General features: G+C 38.6%; 1 protein-coding gene and 1 pseudogene across 1 annotated transcript; both read right to left on the bottom strand.

The window, feature by feature from the left end:
• Positions 1-654: 654 nt before the first annotated feature.
• Positions 655-984, bottom strand: LOC115962008. The gene has a single exon (XM_031080884.1). It carries the CDS (start codon positions 982-984, stop codon positions 655-657), a length of 330 nt encoding a protein of 109 aa, XP_030936744.1.
• Positions 985-1053: 69 nt separating this feature from the next.
• Positions 1054-16419, bottom strand: LOC115962007 (annotated as a pseudogene).
• Between the last annotated feature and the right edge of the window lie 1020 nt (positions 16420-17439).

Below are 17439 nucleotides of genomic sequence, written 5' to 3'. Positions count from 1 at the left end.
CGACTTTGGAGGTGATTTCCCTTAAACCTTAGGCTTGACCACTGGTTGGTTAGGGGGCTTATTCAACACCCATCGGTCAGCCACGTTCTTATTCTTCTCCTCCTTCACTTCCTCAGTCCTTATGGTAGTTACCATTGGTTCTTTGGCTTTTACAAACTTCACTTCCTTGGAAACATTGATAGTCGAACTACTTTCTCTAGTGTATCCCAATACGGTTTTGTCAGAGAAAGGATTTTAATGAGAAAGGACTTCATCAAGCTTCTTGGAGGAGACTTGCTCTACTTTAGCATTGGCTTGAACCACCTCAAGCTCAAGAAATTTTATTTTTGAGTAGGCTTCAGTTAGTTCTCCATTCAACATTTCTATTTCACATTTGGCCTCCTTATAATGAACTAGAAGACTTCTATAGTCCTTCTCTGCCTTCTTTATCTTTTTAATAGCTGCCTTGGCCACCCTTGCATATTCTCCAGACTTCTTAAGAAGGGAATTGTAGTTCTCTTGAAGGCCCGTTGAGCTTTCATCTTCTTCAGCATTCGATTCTTCTACAACTCCTATTGATTCCTTTTCACTATGCTCCCCAAGCTCTTCTACAAGCAAACTCAAGTCCTCTGAAGACTTAACATGAGCAATAGTCATAAAAGCGAAGTAATTCCTTTATCCATCACAGCTCTCTTCCAAATTTGAATTAGAAGCGTCCGAATCATTGAGAGTTGTGGCATATGCCTTGCCCTTCATTCTCAAATAATTAGGACATTCTTTCTTGACATACCCATGTCCATTGCACTCGAAGCAAGTGATTTCTTGAGTAGATTGAGACTCCTTCCCATTTTTCTTCCTAAATTCCTTCCTATCGCCCTTGGGAGATGAAAACTTTCCTTTGTTGAAAGGCTTCCCACTGTTGTTCATCTTCAGAAATTTTTGGAAGTTCTTTGCAAGGAATGCTACTTCCTTCTCCACATTATCCTCATTGAAGGAGTTGTCCATTCTCTCGATGATGGTTTTAAGAGCAAGTGATTTGCTCGATTTATGAGAAGGCAGTCCCAGCTCATATATTTAGAGAGATCCAATCAGCACTTGGATTTTGATCTCATCCAAGTCTTTACTCTCTTCTATAGCTGTGACTTTTGCTCGGAAACTCTCCAGTAAAGACCTCAAAATCTTTCTCACCACCTTAGAATCTTCAATCTTCTCTCCGAGATTGAGTTTGGCAATTACAATTTCATTGAGCTTTCCATAGAAAGAATCGAAAGCCTCATCATCTCCCATCTTAAGTTCTTCAAATCTGGTGGTAAGCATTTGAAACTTCGTGTCCTTGACTTTCTTGGTACCCTCATAGGTCGTTTCAAGGATCGTCCAAGCTTCCTTAGCTGTCTTCATGTCCGATATCCTGTGAAACTCATCAGGCAACACACCACAGAATATAGCATTAATGACCTTACTATTCGCATTAGCTAATGCAAGAGCTACCTTATCCCATTCGGACTTGGCAGTTGTGGGTTTAATGAAAGTTCAAAAACGTGTAAAAACACCCTTGAATGTTTAAACCCCCAAATTACAACTTAACCAATTCAAACAATATGTCAAACAACAAGTGTGCGGAAACTTAACATAAGTTATAATATGGAATTGGTTAAAAACTATCTAAGCCAAAACAAAACACAATCCACAACAGATAATAAAAAGGCAAAGATAGAGAGGAAGGAAGATGCAAACACAAAAACAACACGCGATGTGTTATCGAAGAGGAAACCGAAGCCCTCGGCGTAAAACCTCTCCGCCGCCCTCCAAGCGGTAAACAATCCACTAGAAAATACAGTTGGGATACATGGACAGCAATAGACCCTCCAAGCCTAATCTACCCAGTGCACCTAAGCCCTCCAAGCTTCTTGCTCCAACGAGGTTGCGCCGAACCTTTTTCTTTTCTAGCTTCCCGGATTCCGCTACTAGACCGTAGTATCAACCAATGAAGATTGGTTCCTTCCTAACTGCTTTCCAGAAATCCAAACAGCTCTCTCATAGTAATGATAATGGTGAGAATCAGGTTTGGTATAATGCCTCTCAAGGATTTGACAATGGAGAGGAAGAGAGTTGAGGAATTTGAAGAGACTCTAATGTATAGATTGTGGGTGAATCAATCTTGTTTTTCTTTAGGGTTTCTCTCTTAAAATTCTCTCTGGAAACTCTCTTACAATCGTGGTTAAAAGGGGTATTTATACTGGAGTGGGAGAGGAATGTGAAACGTCAGGTTTTTACAAAACAGGGGTGGCACGCAGCTTGACCTCGCGACTTGACTAAGTCGCGAGATCCAGTTGTGAGATAACCGTATGACCAGTTGTCCTATTTTGTCCTGTAGTGCTCCAGCTTGCATGACTGTTCACCTTCCAGCATGCTTGGCACGTGTGCTGCGTCTGGTGGCTTGCAGCCGCGAGTCACCCGCGAGGCCCAGCCGTGAGTCTCTGTTTTCTTGTACACTCTTGAGCAATCTTCACTCTATCTCACTCACTACACTTACATCAAACCCACCTAAATATAGGGTTACTAAATGCTGAATTACAAGCAAATTTGGCACGGAATAAAGCCAATTAGATGGTTGAATAAATTCAACCTTACAATCTCCCCCTTTGGCTATTCCGTGACAAAACCCTAAAACAGACTCTAGACTTAACATGTGAGTTGGGAACAGTTGAACAAAACTTACTCACACCTAACTCTAGAAGCTGTGAAGCACTTGAATCATATGAACATAAGACTCCTGAAACACAACAATACACCATGATCATTGTTAAGCAGAAAATCGTGAAATGCATATGAAACAGGCAATGTGTGATCAAGCAAAGATGGAGTAAAGAAACAAACCATGGCTTGATCAACCAAGTGAACACCACAAGGTAGTAATCGCAGTGCTCATTCACACTTGGAATGAACACAAGGACATACAAGTGAACAAGCCCAAGGCAAGACACTTGTATGTTCAACACTCAACCAATGCATAGTACACAAGGTATATGCATCTAGGAACAATCCTACAAGGGCACAAGAGTGACAGTACATAAATCAAAATGCAAGATATTTAGATAAAAGTACTGATTTCAACATAGCATAAAGGTTGCATTAAGCAAGGTACATACCATAAAGCTTACAAACCTATGCATAAAACAATAACCCTAAAAGCTTACAAAAGCACATGGGTACAAACACAAAACTTCCTGAATAACATCATCAAAATATATTAAAGTTTAAACCAAGAGTATAGGTTAAGAGTTAGAAACAACTATATACCAAAAACACAGTGTATCAAACCCATAAAAACATTAAATACCCAAAAAACATAAGCATATATAAACAAAGTCTCTGATTTTGACAACTTTGACAACTCCCCCTCAACACATTACTCCCCCTTAGGAGCTGCTTTTCTGCTTCTTAATCATCAATGTCATTATCAATAGAAAGAAACATCTCCCCCTTTTTGACCGGAATGGCCAAAGGGTCACTGTTCAGGCTGGGTGGTGAAGCTGTCAAGTTTTGCAGACAAAACATCAATCTGGTCCTGCATGGCTCTCATCCTCTTAGAGTGCTCAGTCTGGACTTCTCTGATCCCATCAAGTCGTTCCAGAATGATTTGGAAAGCATTTGGAGGTGTATCTGAAGAAGTTGATGCTCTAGACCTTTTGCCACTCTTCCTGGGTGTTGAGGTTGATGCATGCCCTGCTGCCTCTGCTTCAGTCTCCATTGGGACACCCTCTTCTTCATCACCTTCATCATCTTCTCCTGGAAGCCTAACACTTATCCTTTTGCAGGTAAGCTTGTTAATTGCAGAGGGTGTGGACATGGGACTGATGTCTTGAGGGATTGGAACACCCTTCCTTCTAAAAATCCTCATTAGCAAACTGGGAAAGATCAATTTTGGCCTAGAGGTTGTTCTTGTCTCATCCACAATGGTGTCATATATGTGGGAACTTATGTCAATGAAATTCTTTTCTTTGAGATCCATCAGAAAAATTGCTCTTGCACAGTTGATTGTAGTCAACTTCTTTATGAGATAGAGGTTAAACATCATGATTATTGTTAGACACCTCATGTCCACTGGAAAGGCAGTGGTATTCAAACATTTCCCTTCTCTCTGCCCACCTATCCTTTGTTGAATTGTTTCAATAGAAACACTCCTATCCTTGTAATTGATAAATTCCTGATCTTCTAATCCTTCAAGCCCTAGCACATCATCAATGATATGTGCATCCAAAATGAATTCTTTACCTCTAACCCAGCAACTTAACTCATTCTCCTTTATCACAGCATTTGAATAAAATTCCCTAATCAGGAGTTCACACACTACAGGGAAATCACTCAGAAGCTTTTCCCATTCTCTTCCTTCAAAACAGCTGGGGATAAAGGATTGTCTTAAGTCCTCCAAATCTACAAATCTTTCTTGAATAATTCCTGCTTTCAAGAAGATATCCTTGTATCTCTCAAAGTGATGAACTGACCTAAACAGTTTAGAATCCATTTTCAATCTTTTGTCAGCTTTCTTTGCAGGAGTTTTCTTTTTCGAAGGTGAGGGAGCTATCTGTGAACAATCAAAAGAGGCCACAACAGCATAGAACAGTATATGAATAGAACTAGTCAGTACCATGTAATTAACAAAGAAATATCAGCTACACAGATGAACTTGAACACTTAAACAACAAGCTACTTAGATCAACCACATGGATAAACAAGCCTAAGATAGGAAACACATATAAAATCATCAGATATAGAAACTGTCCTAAAGACAGATATATGACAATGAGACAGATAATGGAAAATAATATGACTCATAGACAGCATTGTGAAACTAACAGATGCTCCTAATAGATTTACACAATAGAACATGCACATTCATCACAGTAAAACTCACAACCTCAAACGGAACATTTTGAAACAGCTCAACAGCTCAACAGCTCAAGTGCAGATAAAATAAAAGAAACACTTAGCTAAGCATAAGACGAAGACCAAAAAGGAAACAACCAAGATCAAAACAAACTTTAGCAACAGCATCCGCAAGCTAAGCATGAACAAAGAGCAAAAGCCGAAACACAAACCCATTTCTAAATCATAAACATATGCAAAAAATCAAGGGAAAAACACAAAATCAAGTAGAAAAGAGTTCAAAACTGAAAACCTATACCTGTGAATTGAAGAATTTGAGCAGAAAATATGCAACAATGGAGATTGGAAATGGGAGCACGGAGTGTTTGGGAAGGAGATAGTTTAGAGAGAAGATGAACAGTCACAAATGTTCGAGGGAAAATTGAAAAAGATTTAAAAACTGCTCCTATTTCTGCCAAACACGCGTTTTTCGTGACTTGATTGAGTCGCCACAAAGTCGCTAGATCAAGCCGCCAAAACACTCAAGGACAAAAATTTGAAAAATTTTCTAAGTGTTTTTCGCGACTGGAAGGTCTACTCGCGAGTGAGTCACGAGTTGAGCCGTGAAAATCTCTGAGTAAACCTCGCGACTGGACCTTCCACTCGCGAACAAGTCGCCAAAAATGACCCGCGAAGATGCGACTGAGGCACGCGACTTGACATACCCGCGACTGAGCCGCCAAAACAGGGCAAAACTGGTTTTTTGAAATTTTCAGATTTTTCAAACAAAATACTTTCCAAAAACACCTAAAACACTCAAAAATCTTTTTGTGCTTGAATTAACAAAGATTGAGCATGTGAAAACACATTTCATCAAGTACAATCACACAAATGAATATGACATTTATTTAACATAAACTTGTGTGTTGTGTGTGGATATCAACAATGAGATAGTCCTTAGTCTAATGTGAAGCTTCAATGATCAATTCAACCAAGACATACACAATTAGCACTAGATCATGTGACCCATCTCAATTATAAAAATATGTATATATGACCTCCCACAAAACTTGATAACATAACTTGGAGCTTTACATTTGACTCCACTTTTAATCATTACATTTGATCTTTTTGATCTTTTGAGGCAATCACCTCTCATTGTGAGAGTGATATTTGACATTTCACTTTAATGAACAAGCCTTTGGCCTTTTGAATAAATATTTTCTTTAATATAAAGTCGCTTACCCATTTTCCTAGTCAAATACTAGAATGTGCGACAGGCTTTTGCAGCTCAATATCTCTTTTCATTTGGAGATTTACATTTGATGAGCTCTTTTTAACAAAAACACAAAAAAATAGTGGGAAGATATATAGACACAAGTCTATGCATGTCTCAAGATCAACATAACTATTCACTAATCATTCATGACAAGTTTGAAGATCTATTTACAACAATCACATAGATTTCAAGATTTTTCCCACAGTGATATGAGTGCATGAAAACAAGCAATGCTCGAAAATGCACAAAGCCATTAGTATAAAGGTACAAGGCAAAACAAGTTTTGAGACAAAAACTCAACAAAGTCAATCAAGCTTTTTGATTTTCTAATTTTTTATGTGATTTTTGGATTTTTGACACTAAAAACAAAAAGATTGATAAAACAAAATTAAAAATATACACAAGTAGACAAGCAAACAACCAACAGTAAAAACATCAAGCAAACAAACAAACATCATCACAAAGCATAGGAAATATTAATGCATGGACATGTTGTAATGCTTATGCATGAGTACCCTTTTTCACCCACACGTCACTTGCGTTTGGGGTGATTTCCTTATAGGATTGGGTACGGGAGTTAGGGCTTTCAAACCTTCGTGAGAAGCTTTCCAAGCAGTTGGTAAATGCACCAATCATCTTCATCACGTTCATCATTCCGGGATCACCATTCTGATCTCTAGATTGATCACCTGCCCAATTTCTTCTATCATTTCTAGGTCCTCCTGACCTTTGAGGAGTTGCACTATTCTTTGCTCTCAGCTTTTGGCAATTTGGTCGAGTATGTCCTTGAAGTCCGCAATAATGACACACATAAGTTGCTCTAGGACCTCTTTGTGGTCGTGGGCGTGACTTGGCACGAGATTTAGACCTGCCCACAGATTGATTACGGGGATTCAGCATCCGTTGGTTCACCACATTCTTCTTCTCCTCCACCTTGAGCTTCTCATCAGTAAGGTCAGCTACAACTGGATCTTTGGCCTTTACAAACTTCACTTCTTTAGTGACATTTCCAGATGAACTACTTCCTCCGGTATATCCCAATCCGGATTTGTTTGAAAAGCTCTTTTGAGATGAGATAACATCATCTAGTTTCTTGGTGGTGACCCTCTCTACTTTAGCATTTGCTTGCACAACCTCATTCTCAAGAAATCTCACTTTTGTGTAAGTTTCGGACAACTCACCATTCAGTGTTTCTATCTCACATTTGGCCTCCCTATATCGAATTAGGAGACTTTTGTAGTCCTCCTCAACCTTCTTCATTTTTCTCACAGCAGTCTTGGCCACCCTTGTGTACTCACCCGACTTCTCCAAGAGTGAGTTATAATTCTCTTGAAGATTTGCTGTGCTTTCATCTTCTTTAGCATCTGATTCTTCAACAATTCCTAGTGATTCATCATCACTATGTTCTCCAAGGTCTCGTACAAGCAGATTCAACTCATCTGAAGACTCAACATGAGCAATAGTCATAAAAGCCGAATAGTTCCCCTCTCCATCACAGCTCTCTTCAGATTCTGAGTCAGACGAATCCGAGTCACTCAAAGTCGTGGCATACACTTTACCTTTCGATTTCAAATAATTCGGACATTCCTTCTTAAAGTGTCCATGCCCGTTACATTCGAAGCAAGTGACACCTTGTGTGGGTTGGGATTCTTTTCCATCTTTCTTTTTGAATTCCCTTTTCTCCCTTCCAGAACTTTGGAATTTTCTTTTATCATCAAATTTGCCATTATTTTTGAATTTCAAGAACTTTCTGAAATTTTTGACAAGGTATGCAACATCTTTGTCAACCACATCTTCTCCCGATGAGTCTTGATCTTCCACCTTCTCATTAATGGTCTTTAGAGCAAGAGATTTACTCTTCCGTTGATTGGGCAGCGACATCTCATAAGTCTGCAGAGAACCAACCAGCTCCTGTACTTTGATGTCATCAAGGTCCTTGCTCTCTTCAATCGCTGTCACTTTAGCACGAAAACTTTCCGGCAATGATCGAAGGATCTTCCTTACAATTTTTGAATCCTCCGTTTTCTCCCCCAAGTTGAACTTACTGACAACCACCTCATTTAGCTTCCCATAGAAAGAGTCAAAAGACTCATCCTCACTCATTTTGAGCTCCTCAAACCGAGTGGTCAGCATTTGCAACTTGGTGTCTTTCACTTTCTTTGTGCCTTCATAGGTGGTTTCCAAAATCTCCCATGCTTCTTTGGCAACGGTAATATGAGAAATCCTGTGAAATTCATCTGGAGACACACCACAGAAAATAGCATTGAGTGCTTTACTGTTAGCATTAGATGCAGCAAGTGCTGCCTTATCCCATGTGGATTTGGCTGCCTCAGGTCTGGTCCAACCAATCTCAACAGCATCCTAAACAGATTCATCAATAGAACACAGAAAAGCTCTCATGCGAACCTTCCAAAAAGCATAATTACTACCATCAAAATATGGAGGTGCATTTAGGGATTGAGACCGATCCATCTCAAAAGGGAGTCAAGGATCACACAATGGTAATGAAACCAATAACAGTGTACCCGCTCTGATACCAAATGAAAGTTCAAAAACGTGTAAAAACACCCTTGAACGTTTAAACCCCCAAATTACAACTTAACCAATTCAAGCAATATGTCAAACAACAAGTGTGCGGAAACTTAACATAAGCTATAATATGAAATTGGTTAAAAACTATCTAAGCCAAAACAAAACACAATCCACATCAGATAATAAAAAGGCAAAGATAGAGAGGAAGGAAGATGCAAACACAAAGACAACACGCGATGTGTTATCGAAGAGGAAATCGAAGCCCTCGGCGTAAAACCTCTCCGCCGCCCTCCAAGCGGTAAACAATCCACTAGAAAATACAGTTGGGATACATGAACAACAATAGACCCTCCAAGCCTAATCTACCCAGTGCACCTAAGCCCTCCAAGCTTCTTGCTCCAACGAGGTTGCGCCGAACCTTTTTCTTTTCTAGCTTCCCGGATTCCGCTACTAGACCGTAGCATCAACCAATGAAGACTGTTCCTTCCTAACTGCTTCCCAGAAATCCAAACAGCTCTCTTATAGTAATGATAATGGTGAGAATCGGGTTTGGTATAATGCCTCTCAAGAATTTGACAATGGAGAGGAAGAGAGTTGAGGAATTTGAAGAGACTCTAATGTATAGATTGTGGGTGAATCAATCTTGTTTTTCTTTAGGGTTTCTCTCTCAAAATTCTCTCTGGAAACTCTCTCACAATCGTAGGTAAAAGGGGTATTTATACTGAAGTGGGAGAGGAATGTGAAACGTCAGGTTTTTACAAAACAGGGGTGGCTCGCGGCTTGACTAAGTCACGAGATCCAGTCGCGAGATAACCGTATGGCCAGTTGTCCTGTAGTGCTCCAACTTGCATGACTGTTTACCTTCCAGCATGCTTGGCACGTGTGCTGCGTCTGGTGGCTTGCAGCCGCGAGTCACCCGTGAGGCCCAGCCGCGAGTCTCTGTTTTCTTGCACAGTCTTGAGCAATCTTCACTCTATCTCACTCACTACCCTTACATCAAACCCACCTAAATACAGGGTTACTAAATGCTGAATTACAAGCAAATTTGGCACGAAATAAAACCAATTAGATGGTTGAATAAATTCAACCTTACATTTAACATACCCATTCTCAACGGAATCCCATACGGACTCATCTATAGCACACAAGAAAGCCCTCATTCGGACCTTCCAAAAAGCATAGTTGCCTCCATCAAAGAATGGTGGGGCATTAAGAGATTGTGACCAGTTTATCACAAAGGGTCAAGGAACACACTCAGGTATTTAAACCACAGCGAGTATACCCGCTCTGATACCAATTGAAAGCTCGAAAATGTGTTAAAAATATAAGAGCTGTTTAGACCTCTAAATTAAAGTTATGACTCGATAGATTTTACATTAACTTAATTCTAAGTGCGGAATAGTGTAAATGCGAGCGGATAAACAAACAAACTACTCTAATCCATAAACAAGACAACACAGCAGTAAAAAGGAATGTAAAAGAGTAGGGAAGAGGGATGCAAACACAAGATAACACCCCGATATATTAACAAAGAGGAAACTGAAGAACTCGGCGAAAAACCTCTTCACTGCCCTCCAAGCAATAATCGATCTACTAGACAATCAGTTGAGATACATGGGTTAGCAAGAGACCCTCCAAGCCTAATCTGCCCGATGTACCTAAGCCCTCCAAGCTCCTACTCCAACAAGGCTTTTTAGAATCATGTCTTGTCTAACTCTCCGGATCTTATAATAAGCTTCATGTTGCATCTGCCATCCTTGGATTCTTCCAATGTTTTCCAATAGCACCAAAACCTCACTTGACATTCTGAAAGGGTGTGGTAAGTGTTTAGGCTATCAACCTTTCAATGGTATGGAAATGGAAATGTAGGAGTTGAAGAAAATCCACAAGCAATTATGTAGAGGATTGTGGGTATAAAAATCTCTAACTCTTAAGGTGTTTGGCTAGGGTTTTCTCTCAAAAGCACTCTTCAACATTGTGGGTAATGTGGGTATAAATAGTATAGGCACAGAAAGTATGTATCAGAATTAACAGTCTGGCAAAATAGAAGGTCTCGCGGGTGTCTCGTGGGAAGGCCTTACCCGCGAGATACTCGTGAGACACAGTTGTCTCCATCCTGTCCTGATTCTTCGTATTCCAGCATGTGAAAGTCACATAAGGCACTTTGCGGGATGCTTAGTCGTGAGATGCCTGCGAAAACTCTTTAGTCTTCAATTGCTTGAGTCTTCACACACTCTCTCTCTATCACACAACTTTTACAATCAAATCCCACAATAAATACAGGGTACAAAAGTTTGAATAAAATTACAATCAAATTTGACACGGAATTAAAGCCAACAAAACACATAGTTGTAAATTACAACTTTACAATAAAGAAAGTGTATAATTTTTGACAAAAGCTCTTTGAACTTGGCTGAAGTATATAGAATAATGGGGAAATTTTTTTAAATTCTGCTAGTAACCTAGCTGGATATGGATATGTTAGATAGGACCATCTGGAAGCACTGTATTGGTTACCAAGCTACATCTATACACTCCTTAAAGATTGTAGTATGCAATTGAGACGTTAGCTTGCTTGTCACTTCCATTTCCGCCATTATAATATTTGGAACTTACTTTCCTGAAAAAATTTCAGATCTTACCCTCATATTTCAACACATAAGTTGTGAGAAATACAGAAAAGGGAAAGGAAATATATGCACATCAAGCTTCACTAGTAGTCACCACATGAGCAGGTCCCATTTTTGAAGTGATGAAATCACTTCACATCCCTCACAACAATATTTCTGTTCAAAATTTTCGTAATGAACTTGGTTGCTTCATGGTAATCCCCACACACCCTAAAGTTATTTATGATCAATAATTTGGTTCCTGGCCCCATGTTTAAGAGACCATAAGCAATAGCAAGCCTCCACTGTGATTACATAACTTTTTTTTTTTTTACTTCCTCATCAAGGGAATGCAACAAAGATTCAATCTTTGGGACATATCCAATAGCTCTCATTTCATGATCCAACCTATCCAAAAATTGCATCATATTTTCATATTGATAATGGATCTTATCTTCCATAAGAAAAGCATGGAGTTTTCCTTTCACTTCTACTACACTATACCCTGGCACTTTCTTCATCCTTGTCTTTTTCATGATCTTTCTAACACTAGCTACATCATCCCACTTCCTCGCCTTTGCATAGTAGTTTAAGACCAAAGAATAAATTCCCAAGTCATTCGGATTGAACTCAAGAACCATCTTTGTGGCCATCTCTCCAATAAACAACATGTTATTTTTGCAGCAACTTGCCAGGAGAGCAACCCAAACAGCTAGCCCCAATTCAACATTCATGGAATCTATTAGCTCACAAGCCTTTTCAACTTAACCTACGCAAGCCAAAAAATCAACCATACAAACATAATGCTTTTCAGTTCGAGGGACCCTATATTCACTAACATTAAACCAGTATTGGCCTTCTACCATAAGACCTGAGTGACTGAAGGCTGAAAGAATGGAAGAAAAAGTAGCATGATCTGGTTTTTGAATTGTTTTTGTCATCTCAAGGAAGAGTGATAGAGCTTCTTTTCCATGCCCATGAATTCCATTGCTGGTTATCATTGCATTCCAAGAGATTCTGAGCCTTTGCAATTTATCTGATCAAGCAGAGTGCGTGCCCAAGAAAGGGCTCCACATTTTGAATACATGTTAATCACTGCAGTACCTAAAACTTGATCAAAATCAAGCCTTCTCACTGTATATTTTTGTACCCAATTTTGAAAACCCAACTTGTGAACATGCTAGAAGTGCACTCAAAAGACACACTAAATCTGGTTTGTTTCCATAACCCTGCATCTCTTATAAGGCATCTTCTTGAAAACACGACAAGCAAGCTTCAAATGTCCATTCTTGGCATACATAGCCACAAGGCTAGTTTGAACTACAACATCCATTTGAAGGTTTTTCCAAATCAAATACCCATTAAAAGCCTACGATCATGTTAATTGGGATGCCTTGTTCTATTTGTTAGATAGGATGGGTATAATGGTGAAATGGATTGGGTGGATTAAGACATGTGTCACTTTTGTCCAATTTTTAGTTCTAGTGAATGGATCTCCTAAAGGTTTTTTTGGAAGCTCACGGGGTTTGAGACAAGGTGATCCTTTATCCCCTCTCCTTTTCCTTTTGATTATGGAGGTCCTAAGCAGGATTCTGAGAAAGGCTAAGAAAAGTGGTCTGATTCATAGTTTTCATGTGGGACCGGTGAACTTTATTGGTGTGCGCATTTTTCATTTGTTGTTTGTAGACAACACTATTTTATTTTGTAATGCTTCTAGGGAGCAGTTGCTTTCTACAAGGTTGGCCTTGTCGTGTTTTCAAGTTTTCATAGGTTTGAAGGTTAATATGGGGAAAGGTGAGATTGTCCCCATTAGGGAGGAGAATAATCTGGATGCTTTGGCTAATATCCTTAGTTGCAGGGTGGGCAATTTGCCTTTGAAATACTTGGGGATGCCGCTTGGTACTTCATTTAAGACAACTTCTATTTGGAATCCCATTCTAGAGTAGATGGAGAAGAAATTATTGGCATGGAAACACCTCTATTTATCAAAGGGTGGTAGGTTCTCTTTATTGAAGAGCACTCTTTCTAGTTTTCCAACTTATTTTTATCATTACTTATTATTCCTAAAGTTGTGGCTGCTAGATTAGAAAGAATCTAGAGAAAATTTTTATGGGGATCTTCTGAGGGGAGTTTCAAATACCCTTTGGTGGCTTGGGACAAGGTTTGCTCACCTATTGAAATGGGTGGATTGGGGATAAGAAATGTAGTGTCCTTTAATCAATCTTTATTAAGGAAGTGATTGTGGAGGTACGGGCATGAAGTTACTCATCTTTGGTGGAGGGTTTTATCCACTAAATATAGGGAGGGTAAAGGGTAACTAAAGTTTGTAGGAGGGCTCATGGGTGTGGTTTGTGGCATAGTATTAGTGAAGGGTGGGAGAGCTTCTCTAAGCATTTTTCTTTGGTTGTGGGTGATGGTACTCAAATCCTCTTCTAGCATGATTGATGGGTTGGGGTCGATCCCCTTAAAATCCTCTACCTTGAGTTCTATGTGATTTCGGCAAACAAGGAAGCTTGTATCTTTGATGTTTTGTGTCAACAGGAGGGGGAAAATGTTAGATATTGGAACTTGAGATTTTAAAGGGATTTTCAAAAATGGTAGCTTGCTGCATCTTTTTCTCTACTTGGTTTTATTTAAGCTCATCTTCCACAGGGAGTAGGTTGCGATTCTCTGTGCTAGGGCCTTAATGGAAGTGGTAAGTTTGATACTCATTCCTTTCATAATGAGTTAAGGGAGGCCCTCAACTCTATTTTCCCTTGGAAGGGCATTTGGAAAGCAAAGGTTCCTAAAAGGGTGGCTATCTATTGTGGACAGTAGCCCATGATCGCATTCTTACTTTGGACAATCTCATGCTTAGGGGTCACTCTTTGCCAAATTGGTGTTGCATATGCCAGCGCAAGGGGGAATTTGTGGATAATCTCCTTCTTCAATGTCATGTAGCACATTTTTTATGGGTTTTAATGCTTTAGGCTTTTGTTATTCAGTGGGTCTTGCCTGGCTCTATAGCGGAATTATTATTTTGTTGGAGTTATTGGCTTGGGAAACATAATTCAAATATTTGGAATTTAATTCCAAGTTGTTTGATGTGGACTATTTGGACAGAACATAATCGTCGTTCCTTTGAAGATTCTAAATTTGTGTTTTTTAATGTACAATGATTATATTACAGTCAAAAAAATCTTAACACGGGGAAAACTTTCAAGGTTTATACAAATAACTCTATGCAAGTGCCAATTCATGAAAAAATGTGAAAGAATGAAAGAAAGGAGGGAGAAAAAAAAAAAAAAAAAAATACCATAGGTAGTGCCATTCAAGTCGAGGTTAAAGGTGTCCATGGTGGTGACTGATTTGGCTGAGGAGAGTGTCCACATCTGATAAGTTTGGATTCATTAGGACATCAGCGAGAATAGAATTTTCTAGTAGAGCAGTGAACTTTGATTTTAACCATGCCTTCTTCATGCTATTGCTTCTGTGTTTTTGATAGGTTCACGATATTGCTTTTGTATACATAATCTAGTACTAATAGAAGAAGTGAAGAAGAATGAGAATAGGAGTCAGGCAGTGAAAAAGTCACGTGTGAGGGTGAAGACATAAAGCCTAAATGTGGTACTGGTACCAACAAGCTAAATGAGAAGCATTCTGATTCCTTTATTAATAAGCAGGACACATGGAAGAAATTCAAACTTTTCCAAAAAAAAAAAAAAAAAGTAATGCATGCTACCATTTAAAACTTTGCTGATTTGGAACTGTAAATGAAGATAACTTTGTTTCTTTCTCAAAGAATGCACCACAGTGGAAGAGGGATCTGCAGCCACCATATCATTCGCAATAGGAGCAGCATTCTCTAATACAATCTGCAAGAAACAGAATTGATAAAAAACTAGTGCACCAACAATAACATGAGAACAAGTTGTTTTATTATTGTCTTCAATGTAATGACATTCCATCCATTATAGGTCCTGTATACTTCACATGTTCAATTAGATTAATAGAGTTTTCTTCGAATTAAAGTGAAATTCAAACCCATCGGAGATTGCACAAAGAAAAGCGCAACAGGAATTTACAAAAGCTTTCACTAGATTAATTAAGTCAGACTACTTTCTTATATTTCAAATTCCAACCAACTGGGACTAGCCAATTCGGCCAGTTGATTTCTAAGATTCTGCTTCCACTACTAGAACTATGATGAGTCTTCAATCACAAGTTGTCTTTCTTAAGTCAATTCAAGAGTTGCAATCAGATACAGCAACTTGTTATAGGGATTGTGGAGAAGTACTTATAACTATCACAACACAAGTGCCATATTCACAGAACATGGTGTCCGTAGACTAGTCAGCCATGTTTTCGAAACTTCACCCACACCCAAAATGCTAATCCTGACCCTTTTAAATTCCAGGCTCAAATGTGCTATCAACTCTCTCTTACTTACTTTAAAATAACAAATGTGACTAAGGGTCAATGGGGTAGCGATTCCCCTCTCCTCCCACAGGTTGAAAATAGAACCCAATACCTGCACTTTTAGAGGGTTAAGATCATAGAAGGAGTTCATCATATTATCAAAAATGGTAATTTAGTTCTAAAAGAGAGTGTAAAGATTCAAGAAAATTAATATAAACATCACCATCATGCATTAACGGTGTCGAAAATTTAACTTCTTTCCTTTCTATATTGATTGGCTTCTGTGTATACATAAACCAGTATATCAACATCAACAAGTTTTTCTTTCAACCCAAAGCAAAAAATGCATCATGATATTAGTTTCATAAGAAGCCAAAACATATGGGCAAAGCCCAAAGAACTAGTGAAAGATACCACTTGACCTTGTATTAAATTTTTGCGTCAGGCAACCCAGGCAGCTGAAGAATCATTTGCTAAGGTCACAAACCCAAAGCCTCTACGATAAATTTTCTTCACATCCCGCACATACCAGAACAAATGGCATGAGTAGAAAAAAAAAGCTAGTTAAAACCGTAAAAATTTGAGGACCACAGTGAAAGTTGAGCTATCAGGTCTTACACCGTCCAAAGATTATCCTATGATAGAGACATGGAACTTCAACTTACGCGAATACACAATGATCATGGCATTCCATGCAACTATGCCTCTTTGAGGCAATACATCAAACAATCTTCGGGCAGTTTCAATGTTGCCCATATTTACATAGAACGCAATGAGTCCACCATTGGAGCTTCCGTGCTTGAAGAGACCGGTCAAGAGCATGAGTGCATGGGTTTTAGCAAATGGGTGCTTTGCGTTTACAGGCTAAGAGGAGAGGTATAAGACGCTTTGGGCATGGAAGCAAATGAATCGTACGTTGTCACTGTAGAGTTAGTTTATAGCTGTTAGCAGAACGAACAACAGAAATGTGACACGTTTTGGAGCATAAAAGTTGATTGTACATTTTCCTTCATCAATTCAACTAACGTGAAATGCTTCTCTTAGTTATGGTGATGTGAATGTTCACAGGAAATTAGCGTTTCTCTTATGGTGATGTGAAAGCCAAACAGCTTGAGCAAAGTAACAGTCCCAAAATAGGAGATTACAAGATTCGGCTACATCATTATACAACACCCATGATAAATTTTCCTGTCAAACAATTTGGTGTGATTGACCTCTCCAGATAAAAGTCGAAGAAGGCCATATCTTTATTTTTTATTTTTTACTTTTGAAACTTTATTAAGATTTTATAATTTACTACACCCTCCGTCTCACTTTATTTGTCCTCTATTCCATTTTGAAATGTTCCAAAATATTGTCTTATTTCTAAAAATAAAAGTCATTAATTTACTAATGTTCCTATTATACCCCTATTAATTTACTAATTCAATTTTTTGATAAATTTATTTAAGGGTAGTTTTGGAAACTTATACATTTTTAAAAGGTAGACAAAACAATAAATGATGTTCCCTTAAAAAAGTTTGACTTTCCAAACAGGACAAACAAAGTGGGACGGAGGGAGTACTTTTTTAAAAATTCAGCTTTAAATTGTAATTTTTGAAATTGTTGAGTTTAATTTGTTACAAACCTAAATTCTAGGGTTTAAATTGTAATTTTTCCTAAATATAGTGCTTCTTAGGAGGGGGCTCTAATAAGTAAATTAAATCTTAAGAGGGGAGTAGGAAATCTAACCTATTAATTTTTAAGTGTATACATATATATATATATATACACACA

This window comes from Quercus lobata, chromosome 9 (assembly GCF_001633185.2).
Source record: "Quercus lobata isolate SW786 chromosome 9, ValleyOak3.0 Primary Assembly, whole genome shotgun sequence".
Taxonomy (NCBI): domain Eukaryota; kingdom Viridiplantae; phylum Streptophyta; class Magnoliopsida; order Fagales; family Fagaceae; genus Quercus; species Quercus lobata.
The sequence above is the reverse complement of the archived record's forward strand: the minus strand, read 5'-3'. Positions and strand labels throughout refer to the sequence as shown.